The sequence below is a fragment of the Daucus carota genome, chromosome 9 (assembly GCF_001625215.2).
Source record: "Daucus carota subsp. sativus chromosome 9, DH1 v3.0, whole genome shotgun sequence".
Taxonomy (NCBI): Eukaryota; Viridiplantae; Streptophyta; class Magnoliopsida; order Apiales; family Apiaceae; genus Daucus; species Daucus carota.
In genome coordinates this window covers 210,749-225,001 of record NC_030389.2, presented here as the reverse complement: position 1 = coordinate 225,001, position 14,253 = coordinate 210,749, and the positions used below count along the sequence as shown (strand labels likewise).

Genomic DNA, 14,253 nt, shown 5'->3' with positions numbered 1-14,253 from the left:
GCCCTCCATGTGCCCCCTTGCTTGCCAACTCTCTTTGATTTTCTTCTTTTCTTTTCTGTTTCTCCCTTTTTCTTGCATTTTCTCTTCTTTCTTTATTTATCTACAATTTCCTGAAATAAAATAAATAAGCGATTAATACTATGAAAATAAACAAAAAAATAGGCACTTAAATTTGCAAAAATATGGACTAATCAAACTTCCCCATACCTATCTTTTGCTCGTCCTCGAGTAAAAATCAAAAGAAAAGAAAATAAACTAAGAAAACTAGATGCGATTCCTAGGCTCCTTTTCGTAGGCGTGACGGGTGATTTTAGGTTCACCAACCCGTTAAACTCGTAGACGATCTCTACAAGAGGAGTGTTGTCTCCTAAGGGTTTACAGAAGATATACCCATAAAATCTTCGAGACATTCTAGCAAGTGTCTACTCGACTCTACTCTAATTTCGTCGGTGTTAACAAAAAGCATTTTTGAGGAAAATACGACTCAAAGACTCTTTTACTAATAATCAAGATACAATTGCCTCTAATCTACTTGAATCGACACAAAAAATTTACTAGAAATCCAAGGTGTGTAATGAATTTAAGGCCTTTGATGGATCCTAATCGTCTAAGAACATTTTCTCTTTTTCAACCAATTTTGAACTGACCCAATCTCTATCGAAACAAATATCTAGCCAAACTTCACAAATTCTTATTCCTTTTTTTTTTTCCTTTTTTTTTGAATTGACTTTATTTTGTCCGTTTTCTTAGGCAAACAATGTTACCCATGTAGCGAGCTTTAGGTCAGTGACTCCCAAACCAAACGGTCTTAGGGCACTAGGTTTTGAAATCCCCCGACGGACTTAATTGCTCGAGTAACAAAGGCCACAAAACGAGACTAGCCAATCTACTTTTGCCCATTTATCTAAAGATTTTATCTATAAAGAACAATGGGTATTGAAGTAGTTATTCCTTTTTTTTTCTATCTTTCTTTTCTTTTCTTTTTTTCTATTTTTTTTTATTCGCAAAGGTTCGATTCGACATTGTTTCAACATGTGGGTTCTCTCTCAGGTATCGAATAATATCACTAGACAATCTCTCCATCAAAGGTCTCGTGCAAAAGTGTGTGCCATCTTGGAATTTAAAGTACAAATCGGTCGATACAAGTTTCAAAAAGACAACCTTACTCAACTACGTTCAAATTATCTAAAAGACACTACATATATATACTTTTCGAAAATATGCTAAACACCAACTACTCCTAAAGTTCGAGTGAGGGAAAGACAAATTAGCTAAAAGTATCTCTATTTTTGGAATTTTCTAATTTTTCATTTTTTAGGGATTTTTTCATTTTTTTTTAAGAATTACACTAAAGCCCTCCCCATACCTAAATCATGCATTGTCCTCAATGTATGCAAAAGAGAGAATTAAAATGAGAGAGTAAAGAGAAAAATACCTGAAATGGATATGAAGGGGATTTTTATTAACGAATGAAACACTAACACGACCCACACACTCACACATTTCCTTCCCCATACCTGAACTTCATGAAGGAAGGTTGGAAGAAGGAACCAAATCAACCAATTCCGGAAGGGAAAATGGGAGGAAGCTTCGAGACAGAGTCAAAATGTGTACGAAAATTTTTAGGCACAAAAACTTTCTCTAGCATGTGACAATCGTTCATCCCTATAGGACAAGTGTCACTAATGTTCTTCCTAAACCAACTTAATGCTTCTTTATTATCAAGCAAATTAGAGATTATGCAATTTTGGTCATGGGATAAATCACTAGGAATAATGCAAGAAACAGTGTCATCTTTTCCTAAGGCGCTATATGAATGATGGAACAATGAGTCAAATGTCGGTGATTCACCTACATGACTCTCTAAATCGGGCCTAGGGTCAATACGAACAATCTCGGGTGGAGTTTCCCATTTTGAACAAATTGTTCGGTGAAATCTACACGCAAGCGCACGTGATCACAAGTAATATATTTGTTCGTTCCCACAGAGACTGGTGAATTAAGAATACGCACCTATGCAACAATGTATGATCAATTTTCACTGCCAAGACAATTAACAAGGATGGTTTCTTTTATACTAATAACTAAAATTACTAATCAAATTCAGAATAGGATAACACATGGGATTCTAACTTCATTATCGAATTCATCTAGAATTGAAATTACTGATTAACCTGCGACTGTTGATCCTAATCAGACAACACGAAAGTAATACATGCCAACTTTCGTTGCACACATATCATACCAATCAAAATCCGCAATTAAGACAGAAATCTCATGGACACCAACAAAGCTCAGACCCTATATCTCTATAGCGGTAGTGTAAGCAGAGAGGTTTAAAAGCAAGTCGTCTATCGTGATTACACAGGGTGATAAAAATAGTTCAAGTCTACCACAAATTATGTTTCATTCACATAATCCTATGTTTACATGGCAAAGTTCTAAATTCAATCATCCACTCTCGCTTCAGAAAGAATTAACAAACAACTTAGAAGTTAGCTACGCTTCTAAGAAGAATAAGCACGGCTCATGCAAAGAAATCAACGTACGTCACAAAATCAAGTAATTAATATTCGATACTAGATTACATCGATAAATCCATTAGAATCCCATGAAGGCGGTTAGTTCATAATCGAACTAATCGACATCATGGGTTCTAGTGAAAACATTATAAATAAAAGACAAGAATTGAATGGAATAAAAATGCTTGAATTAATAATAATAAGGATCACACGTTACAGATTTGATGTTCACGATCTCGCTCGAAACTGTCACTTCCTCGCGAAGAACGATCCAATACAAAACCGATAATGTGCTTGAATGAATAATCTGAAAACTATGATATTGTTCTCTACTACCAACTACTTCTATGAGACTAGGGTTTTACACACGAGAAATTAAAATACATTGACCAAGTCAAACGGGCCTCGACCGCTGCGAAAATCCATCAAAATAGCTGTAAAAATCGGCCCGGAACACTTCTGCTGGGCGCGGCCGCGCTAAACTAGCGCAGGCGCGCTAGTCACAGCAGTTAGTAGCGCGGGCGCGCTACTGTCTGTGATGGCAGCCCTGTTTCTTCGTTTTTTGCTCGTTCTCGTGTGCGTGTCCTTCCTCGCTTCTAGTACCACTTCCGTAGGTGATCACGGTTGCATTTAGCATATGCAACAAGCCCTTTAAACCCCTAGATAGCTCTAGTGGACGAGTGTGTTCTCGTGAGGGTTTGTAGAAGATGTACCCACAAAATCCCAAGTCGTGAGGAATCCACAATTCTCTATTCTTGCAAATAATGCACCAAAAACAACCTAAAATGATAGAAAATCACTTCATCACCTCAACTCGTGACCTGCACAGAAAAACAATAAAAACACATCAAAAGACACTAAACACTTAAGTACAACCAACCAATTTAAGTGGAAATGAAGGCCTATAAGTGTGTATAAATACCACTTATCACACCCCCAAACTTAAACTGATGCTTGTCCTCAAGCGTCAACGACACTATACAATAATACAATGCAATGCATGAATGCAACTACGTGATGAATGAGTGAACTATGAAGTAATTGCCTTGCCAATCATAATACCTCAGATTGTGCTAATGTTCTCGAGTTTCATCTCTCTCGCTACCAAGTCAATTACTCTTCTATTTACAAGTGTGGAGTGCCAGTGTGTGCAAGCATGCTCTTTTATTGAGACAAGACAAAACTACTACTCCCACAGAATCCCCATCAAGAATCGTAAAAGTTTAAAACTAACACCCCGTCACTCAAGTCCAACTAAAGCCAAGGTCCCAAAGAATATCCACACCCTTCTATTTTATTACCTATATATTTTTTTTATATTGGTGATTAATTGCTTGGTCTAAGGTCAGAGCGCTTCGCAGTGTAAATGCGTTACGAACACCACAAGACTTCACACACCAATTATTCACTTTATTCTAGTGGTTTATTTAACCGTGCAATGGTTGAGATCCCTAAAGATTTTTGCACTAGTACCCATGTAGCGAGCGTTGGGTCAACAATCCCAAACCACGAAGGGCTTTAGGTTGTTAGGCACAAAGTCCCCTCAGACTTAATTACTCGAGTACTAATGAGCTCATCCTAGTTAATTATACCACTTATTTTTCTAATGAATTTATTTACTACTATTTGTTTTTTTTTTTTTAGAAAGGCATATCTACCCCTCAGTTCCCCCAAACTTAAGATTTACAGACCTAAGCTGAAGGGTGCTCAATTCAATCCTAGAATTCATGGAATTTCGTCTAAATCCTATCTCAAGAATATATGTGAATTACAATTTCCAACACAAGCAATTTTCAAGTACTAACCTAGCATTGCAATTGAAACTACTAATCAAGAACTACGCACATAACTCATCATAGGCAATTAACTTGGCTTAACTTCATAATTCATGCAAATGCTCGTGATACTAACTACGACAATTACCACTAAACATGTAAAATAAAAAAAAGAAAAAACTAGAAAGAAAACGTGAGAAAATAAAAAAAACGTGAGAAATAATCAAAGCAAAATAAAATAAACGTGAACTACATGAACTAACTAACACATGCAATAATAAACTACATTATAATATGCTATTCCTTAGATTACCACCCCCAAACTTAATTTTTTCAATGTCCCCATTGAAAGTGATAAAAAGGCTAGAGCGAACACGTACCTAATCGGAGTCCTCCCCCTCCTCTGCCGGAGGTGAATCCGGTGGAGGATATTGCTTAGGTTTAAGAAATGGGGTATCCACTTTCTCAAACAAAATCTCGCCACCACAAATAAAATCAAGAGCATCAAATATTGTCTTTGTCCTGTAGAAAGTCTCCAAACAAACGTTAGTAAACTTAATTGTCACTTCAAGAAGTAACCATTGATCGACATTTATACTTTCAGAGAACTTTGTGATAAAACAACGAAAAAATTCACATCCATTAAAGGACCGAACTCCTTCGACTTTCACACAAGGTGGAGGCTCGGGTGGTGGTTTTTCAGAACTCTTCACTTTCACAGGAGTCATAAGAACTTCTTGGCCTTTCATGTCACTGAATAAAGAGATGAAATTGCTATCCTCTTTTTCCAAGAGTTGAAGTGTAAGAGCCTTTTGGACTGGATAACCCACCAGATTTTGTGTAAGATCATCTTGGACAATCATCATGTCAGCTTTAAAACATGTACTCTCAAGTATAGGGGTAGAGGTTGGATTGAAAGCCAAATTTTCAATATCAGAACATGGAGCAACCTTGATTGAGCTAATCCCCTTCAGGAAATGTAATTCAAGCACACCTGGTGTAGGAGAAACTACGATCAACTCGATATTGCTTTTTTCACGCACCTCATCATCGCCCACACGGTCCATAACAACAACTTCATCGATTTTGCCGTCAGCGACACGATCTTCCTCTTTATTAATAGGCACATCATCATCCCAGGTCGAAAAACTATCACAATCTCCATCATTTGTAAGAATGGTAGCATTTATGTCATCTTCAACTTGGGTGGCTATAAGTGGAGAAGAATCGGGTTGTTCGACAGTAAAAGAACTAGCTAACCGCTCAAGTCGAGCCTCCATCATCAGTTGTGTAGCTTTGAGTTCCTTAAGCGTCTTGTTTATGTTTACCAACATATCATATACCTCATTTGTTTGATCAGAAAGCACTTCTACAGTGGGTTGAGGAACCTGTAGCTCTTGTACTTGAGGATATTGATACTGTTGAGATTGTGGTTGCTCATATTGAGGCTGATAATACTGTTGCTCAAACTGATCATATTGTTGCATTGGAGGTTCTTCATAACATTGTTGCTGAAATTGTTGTTCTTGAAATTGATGTTGACCATGATATGGGAGATCACCAAAATTGTTGTCCATGTAAGAGAAATCTGGTTGATCCATCCATTCTTGATCACAAGAATTAGAATACTGATTGTACTCATATCCTTCTTGATAATTATATCCATGTCCCGACTGAGTATTCTGAGAGTTGAAGTGGTTATAAGAGCATTCATAACTATAGTGACCCTGAACACCACAAACTTGACAGAAGCTGTATGTTGTAGGGGCAACTTGTGACATCTCATCGACACTCATCGGATACAAGGTCGGCTCTGTAGCTTTCGACGAATATGCCTCAACTATGGAAGATAGAAGTGCAAAGGTATCGACTTCTTCCATTGTAACCCTGTAACAACACAAACACAGCCAAGAACGCAGTAAAAGCTCACTTGGAACTGAAGTCCCAAGGAGGCAAAGGAAACATTATAAATAACTAAACAAAAACAATAGATACAACAACAACTAAGAAAAGTGAGAAAAGAATCCGAGTCAGTGAATTTTAATGCACACTGATGACAAGTACGTAAACTAATTAATTAACACCGAGTCCCCGGCAGCGGTGCCAAAAACTTGTTCGGTGAAATCTACACGCAAGCGCACGTGATCACAAGTAATATATTTGTTCGTTCCCACAGAGACTGGTGAATTAAGAATACGCACCTATGCAACAATGTATGATCAATTTTCACTGCCAAGACAATTAACAAGGATGGTTTCTTTTATACTAATAACTAAAATTACTAATCAAATTCAGAATAGGATAACACATGGGATTCTAACTTCATTATCGAATTCATCTAGAATTGAAATTACTGATTAACCTGCGACTGTTGATCCTAATCAGACAACACGAAAGTAATACATGCCAACTCTCGTTGCACACATATCATACCAATCAAAATCCGCAATTAAGACAGAAATCTCATGGACACCAACAAAGCTCAGACCCTATATCTCTATAGCGGTAGTGTAAGCAGAAAGGTTTAAAAGCAAGTCGTCTATCGTGATTACACAGGGTGATAAAAATAGTTCAAGTCTACCACAAATTATGTTTCATTCACATAATCCTATGTTTACATGGCAAAGTTCTAAATTCAATCATCCACTCTCGCTTCAGAAAGAATTAACAAACAACTTAGAAGTTAGCTACGCTTCTAAGAAGAATAAGCACGGCTCATGCAAAGAAATCAACGTACGTCACAAAATCAAGTAATTAATATTCGATACTAGATTACATCGATAAATCCATTAGAATCCCATGAAGGCGGTTAGTTCATAATCGAACTAATCGACATCATGGGTTCTAGTGAAAACATTATAAATAAAAGACAAGAATTGAATGGAATAAAAATGCTTGAATTAATAATAATAAGGATCACACGTTACAGATTTGATGTTCACGATCTCGCTCGAAACTGTCACTTCCTCGCGAAGAACGATCCAATACAAAACCGATAATGTGCTTGAATGAATAATCTGAAAACTATGATATTGTTCTCTACTACCAACTACTTCTATGAGACTAGGGTTTTACACACGAGAAATTAAAATACATTGACCAAGTCAAACGGGCCTCGACCGCTGCGAAAATCCATCAAAATAGTTGTAAAAATCGGCCCGGAACACTTCTGCTGGGCGCGGCCGCGCTAAACTAGCGCAGGCGCGCTAGTCACAGCAGTTAGTAGCGCGGGCGCGCTAACAAGTAGCGCGGGCGCGCTACTGTCTGTGATGGCAGCCCTGTTTCTTCGTTTTTTGCTCGTTCTCGTGTGCGTGTCCTTCCTCGCTTCTAGTACCACTTCCGTAGGTGATCACGGTTGCATTTAGCATATGCAACAAGCCCTTTAAACCCCTAGATAGCTCTAGTGGACGAGTGTGTTCTCGTGAGGGTTTGTAGAAGATGTACCCACAAAATCCCAAGTCGTGAGGAATCCACAATTCTCTATTCTTGCAAATAATGCACCAAAAACAACCTAAAATGATAGAAAATCACTTCATCACCTCAACTCGTGACCTGCACAGAAAAACAATAAAAACACATCAAAAGACACTAAACACTTAAGTACAACCAACCAATTTAAGTGGAAATGAAGGCCTATAAGTGTGTATAAATACCACTTATCACAAATGTCGTTCAATTCTCCTAACAACTCCTCCGAGGTCAACTCTCTCAAAGACTCATGATATTCCCTATTGTTCTCGTTGTTGACTTTGAAGTCCTCATTAAGAAGAGACTCAATCTCACTATCCTCAAAGCTAGACCATGTGACAAACTAGTTGACCACATTAACCCCTATAGGTTGCTCATAAAGTTCATTGGGTTCTTTTCCTACATTGAAAATGTTTAAGTTTATGGTCATGTTTCCAAAAGTGAGCTTCATAGAACCATTCCTACAATTGATTAAGGCATTGGATGTAGCGAGAAAAGGTCGTCCTAAAATGATAGGAATTTGGTTCTTAGGATTCGAGACGGGTTGAGTCTCGAGAACAACAAAGTCAACGGGAAAGATAAAATCACCGATTTTTATCAACACGTCCTCAATAATTCCCTTTGGCATTTTAATGGAACGATCGGCAAGTTGGAGGGTCATATTGGTGGTCTTGAGATCCCCTAATCCTAGGGCTTGATAGACCGAGAAAGGAAGAAGATTCACACTCGCTCCTAAATCAAGTAAAGCTTTATCCACAAATTTATCGCCTATGACACAAGAAATTGTAGGACAACCGGGGTCCTTATATTTCACGGGGATTTGATTCGAGAGAATCGAGCTAACTTGAGAGGTCAAAAAGGCTTTCTTTGGAACATGAGTGGTTCTCTTATGGGTACACAAATCTTTTAGACATTTGGCATAAGAAGGAACTTGTTGAATGGCATCTAAAAGAGGAATGTTTATCTTGACTTGTTTGAAAACCTCTAGGATTTGTTCCATTTGGGCCGATTGTTTAGGAGGAATGAGTCTTTGTGGGTAAGGAACCCTTGGCTTGTAAACTTCTTCGTTGGGCTTTTGAGAAATGGGCCCAGGACTAAGTTCACTCATAGACTCACGGATTCGAGAACATTCGGGTTGGTCATAAATAGTGCTAGACAAAGAAGGGTTTGATTTAGGAATCGACTCTTCATTTTCATTAACGTTCTCACCAACTTTGTTATCCACTTGGTTTCCCGACCTTAGAGAGATAATTGCATTAACATTCTCGTGAGGTCTTTGATTGAGAGGAAACTTAGGATTGACCTCGGGTTGACTTGGCAACTTGTTCTTCTCTCGCTCACACAACGCGCTAGCTAATTGACTCAATTGCGCCTCTAACTTAGACACGGCTTGCACGTTAGAATGCAAAATTTGCCTATCTTGGGTTAGGGTTGTCATGAAAGTATGTTGAGATTGAGTCAAATTAGTTTGCGATTTAACTAAGGCTTCCAAACTCTTTTCTAAAGAATTAAGACGTTTATCCGAATCATTGAAACCGGGAGGATTCAAAGGAGTTTGAATTGGGTTAGGAAATGAGTTCGGACTTTGGATTGGGCAAGAGTTTGGGTTGGGCCTTTGAAAAGTTGTTTGAGGAGTTTGAAAAGAAGTTGGGCCTTGATTTTGAAAAATTTGACCTTGGGTCCATGAGAAATTTGGGTGATTCCTCCACCCGGGATTATAAATGGGTGCAAACGCATCATTCCTAGGATTTTGAAACATTGCGTTTACTTGTTCAAACTCGTGCGCGGGTTGGGTTCCGGGATTTTGAAAATTGTAATTAGGGAGCATCGACATTTGTGGGGGAGATTTACTAGTTTCTAAGGCTTCAAGTCTCCTAGTTAGGGTGGCTAGTTTGGCATCGGTTGCCACATTATTTCCTATCGAATGCAAGCCCCTAGCGCTAGATGCCTGAATTGACTTTTTGGGCTCCCTAGTTGACTCCCACATCATAGTCTTTTCCGCTAAATCCTCGAAAAATTCCCACCCTTGGTCCTCATCTTTTTCCATGAATTTACCTTGGCACATAGACTCTAATAACGCGGTGGTTTGACTATCTAAGGCCTCGTAAACTATCTTGCAAAGTCTCCATTTTTCTATTCCGTGGTGGGGGCATTGTGATAAGAGATTTTTAAAACGATCAAAGAATTTCCAAAAAGACTTATTTTCACTTTGATGAAATTGATTTATTTCATTTGTAATTCGAGTAGTCTTATGATTTGGAAAATACTTTTTAAGAAATACCACAACGAACCCCTCCCACGTGGAGATAGAATTAACGAGAAGACTATATAGCCATTTTTTAGCATTCTCCTTAAGCGCAAAATTAATGAGCCTAAGTCTAATTGAATCTTCCGTTAATTGGTGGAGCTTTTGGAGGGAACAAACTTCCTCGAATTCTTGAATGAAAAGATAAGGATCCTCACCCTCACTCCCTAAAAACTTAGGCAACATGCTAATGTGATGTGCCTTAATTTCGAAATTATTCCCATTAACGGGAGGAAGGGTGATGCACGAAGGTTGACTTGAACGAGATGGATAACAACGATCCTTGAGTGAAAGGGCCATGTTTACTATCGGTTCTAGAACTTCTAGGGTTTCGGAATCCGAAGAGGACGAGGGAATCTCGATTATAGGTCTTACTAATCTAGACGATTCGTTCCTAACCCAAGTAGTTCGCATAAACTAGATAGTAAACACGTAGCAAGTAAGTGCGAAAAATTAAAACACACAAAAGAAAGGGTGTAAAAGAGAAAGAAAAACCTAAATCTAGGGTTCCCTAAAAAAAATGAACTAGACCTTGCTCCTAACGTTAAGGACCACCAAAAACTTGATAAATCCAAAGTTATTCGGACCGGTCTGGCCAGTTTGGAGCAGGCATTGCCAAGAGGCCAATCTCCGCGCTTAGACACCAAACCTTAATCGGCCAGGTAAGCTTTCGCTTGTCCTTAGACACCGAAAAGTCGGAATAATTAAAGATTACCTCGTCTTTTAGGTACCTTCCTAGTTGAGCGCGAAATCCTAGGGGCTAACGTCTAATTCATTTTATTAAAAGGCTAGGTAAATGCAAATGAAGAAATTAGTTGTTGTGGGCCAAGGAAAGAGTGATGAAATCCCTTCCCTTATTTTGTGATTGGGTTTTGCCCTTAAGATTTATTTAAAATGATGCACCACACAACTAGATAATTAAAACGATAAACAACTATGGATGCTTAGACTACGTGTCCTAATCTAGAGAAAAGAAAGAAATTAACGTACCTTGGGGTCCTCCAGCGATCACCACAATTAAAGGTACGAAAATTTAAAAACAAAAATTAAAATCTAAATGATGTGCTCCTAAGTGAGTAAATGCATGATGCACAAATATGTATTTCTAACTAATATTTTTGGATTTTAAAATTTTTAATTTTTTTGTGATTTTCAATTTTTAGATTTGTTTGTGATTTTCTAAATAAAAACGAAAAATAAGAGTGGAGAGATACGGGATACCAAAGCAAGCTTCCAAATCCGAGCAAAATTTGTCCACTTTACTCCATAATTCCCGAATATTCCTCCTCGAAATAAAGAACAAAAAATAGTGAGAAAACAAGCTAATCCGAAAGATTAAAAATAAAGGTGCGAAAAATTAATTTTAATCCCCGGCAGCGGCGCCAAAAACTTGATGTGCTCGAAAAGAGAAAAATAATCGCAAGCGCACGATCACCGTTTTAATATTTAAGATTCGTCCACAGAGATTAAAATTATTTTCGCATTACCTTACTTAAAATCTAGGCGAATTAGAACTAATTTTGAAAGTTTGGGGAAATTACGATTTAACTAATTAACAAGTAGGATATCTTGAGTACTAATTTAAAAAAAAACAAATTAAACTAGAAATTGATAAACTAAACTTAAACTTACAACTTCAAGGACTAGAAGACAAAATGAGTTAATATAAATTTGGCATGACGTCATTTTGCAACTTTATCCAATATAAAATCCACAACCTTTATCAATCATTAACGAAACTCACGTGAGAACCAAAACATGAAATCAACAAATGCAGCCACAAAAAAATACAAAAAAATAAAGGATGACTACTCGGCCAAAACAACACAAAACAGACTCGGTGAACCCAGACTCTAACTAAAACAAACGACTCAGACTCAGTTTTAAAGCAGAACTCGGAAAACAAACACCAGCGGTGACAGGACTAAACTCGGCACTACACTATCGATTCGAAGAAAACAGAGCAGCCAAATAACACCAAATTCAAATCAAAACTAAACAACAAGACTAGATTGTGACTACGAGCGTGACTCGAAACCGGAAACATAGTGCCAGTTCAAACAGGAGCTGAAACACAAACAGAAAATAAAATCTCGCAGCAATTAGGACTCAAGCCAGGACTCGAACAAAACTCAGCTGAATAAAACAAACTCAAACTTCTAAAACGAAACAACAAGACTCGATTTACTGGACTCAGAAACGCAGCAACTGACTCGGGCAAAACTCAGATTAAAATTAAGCAACGATTATATAAACTCAGTAGCAACAACGGACCCAACTCGCGACTACAGTGGACTCGGAAACAAGCAAAACTGCAGGACTCGAAGGCGACTCGGGACTGACTCAATCGCGACTCAGTACATCAGAAACGCAACTCGGACAGAACAGAGCAACAAAACAGATCACAAACTAAGCTACTCAGTTCAAAACTTAAACAAGAATTTGACTCAAGAAAACACAACTTAACAAAAACGACGAACACCAAAAACAAACCCAGCAACTCAGTATAAAACCAGACTCGACATTAAGAAACAAAACAAACTCGACAATTAAAAACGAAGCAAGACTCATCATCAGAAACAAAGAACAAAACTCAGCAAATTGACTCGGAAACAGGGGACTAGAATTCAACCCAGCCAAGCAACGACTCGGTACTAGACTCGGCTGACTCGGCAAGTATGACTCAGTAAAATAAAGGAACAGAGCATAATAGAAAGAAACAGGGGAGGGGTTTTGTTTACGCAACAAAAGCAACGAAAAGGGTTTTTAAAAAAAACAAGTAAACAAAAGCATATGAATCACTGGGCTGCTAAACTGTTTGATGGATTAATAAACTGCCGAATTTATATTACTACTCGTTAGTCTTTAAATCTAGATTTTCAACCCCCACACAAATCATCTTTTGTGCTAGAGTTTCAATTACTTTTCAAAAATTTAAAACTAAAAAGTAAGAGATCTACACTAATCACAAGTTCAATGATTCTTCATTTCCCAAAAGCTTAAAAGCATGTGGTGGTACTTTAGAAGGATCATACAATTTTGGAGAAAATAAATAAATCAAAAAAACAATACAAGATCAAGCTAAAGAAAGATTTGCATTAAAAATAAAAGTGTTTACAAATGTAGTATGAAAATGAGAGAACAAAAGAAGATCTAGCACTATACTACCTACTAACTAGGAAAAGACTAGGTTAAAAAGAAGATGATTACAAGTGAAGGGATGGGGGAATTTATAGCTAAAGATTTAGGGTTTAGGGGTAGGGTGGCTAAATCTAATCCATCCATGTGTGATGTGTGTTGGGTAGATCATAGCCCTCCATGTGCCCCCTTGCTTGCCAACTCTCTTTGATTTTCTTCTTTTCTTTTCTTTTTCTCCCTTTTTCTTGCATTTTCTCTTCTTTCTTTATTTATCTACAATTTCCTGAAATAAAATAAATAAGCGATTAATACTATGAAAATAAACAAAAAAAATAGGCACTTAAATTTGCAAAAATATGGACTAATCAATAGGGACCCATTTATGTCAAAATATCAAAAGAAACTGCCCTGTGAAATTTTCATGAAATTCCCGTGCTCGAACTTCATTATATCTGATCCGATTCAGTCCCGATTGCCCCAAATATGGTCGTGATAAAATTCATATATCCATAGGAACTCATTTATGTGAAAATATCAAAAATATCTGCCCTGTGATATTTTCAAAAAATTCCCGTGTACAAACCCCTTTGAGAATTCGTCAAAACTCGAACTTCATTATATCAGGTCCGATTCAGTCCCGGCTGCCCCAAATATGGTCGTGACCAAATTCATATATCGATAGGGACCCATTTATGTGAACATATCAATAGAAATTTACCGGTGAAATTTTCATGAAATTCCCGTGTACTAACCTCTTTGAGAATTCGTCAAAAAATCGAACTTCATTATATCTGCTCCGATTCAGTCCCGACTGCCCCAAATATGGTCGTGACGAAATTCTTATATCCATAGGGACCTATTTATGTGGAAATATCAAAAGAAACTTCCCAGGGATACTTTCAAGAAATTTCCGTGTACTAACCCCTTTGAGAATTCGTTAAAAACTCGAAATTCATTATATCAGCTACGATTCAGTCCCGACTGCCCCAAATATGGTCGTGACCAAATTCATATATCAATAGGGACCCATTTATGTGAAAATATG

At 37.6% G+C, this 14,253-nt stretch overlaps 1 protein-coding gene across 1 annotated transcript; it reads right to left on the bottom strand.

Moving 5' to 3' along the window:
- Window positions 1–2,688: 2,688 nt before the first annotated feature.
- Window positions 2,689–13,053, bottom strand: LOC135149351 (uncharacterized). The gene is made up of 2 exons (XM_064084929.1): window positions 11,292–13,053; window positions 2,689–7,849 (listed from the first exon to the last, which is right to left on the bottom strand). The coding sequence occupies exon 2, from the start codon at window positions 6,175–6,177 to the stop codon at window positions 4,678–4,680; it is 1,500 nt and encodes a 499-aa protein (XP_063940999.1). The 5' UTR covers window positions 6,178–7,849; window positions 11,292–13,053; the 3' UTR covers window positions 2,689–4,677.
- Between the last annotated feature and the right edge of the window lie 1,200 nt (window positions 13,054–14,253).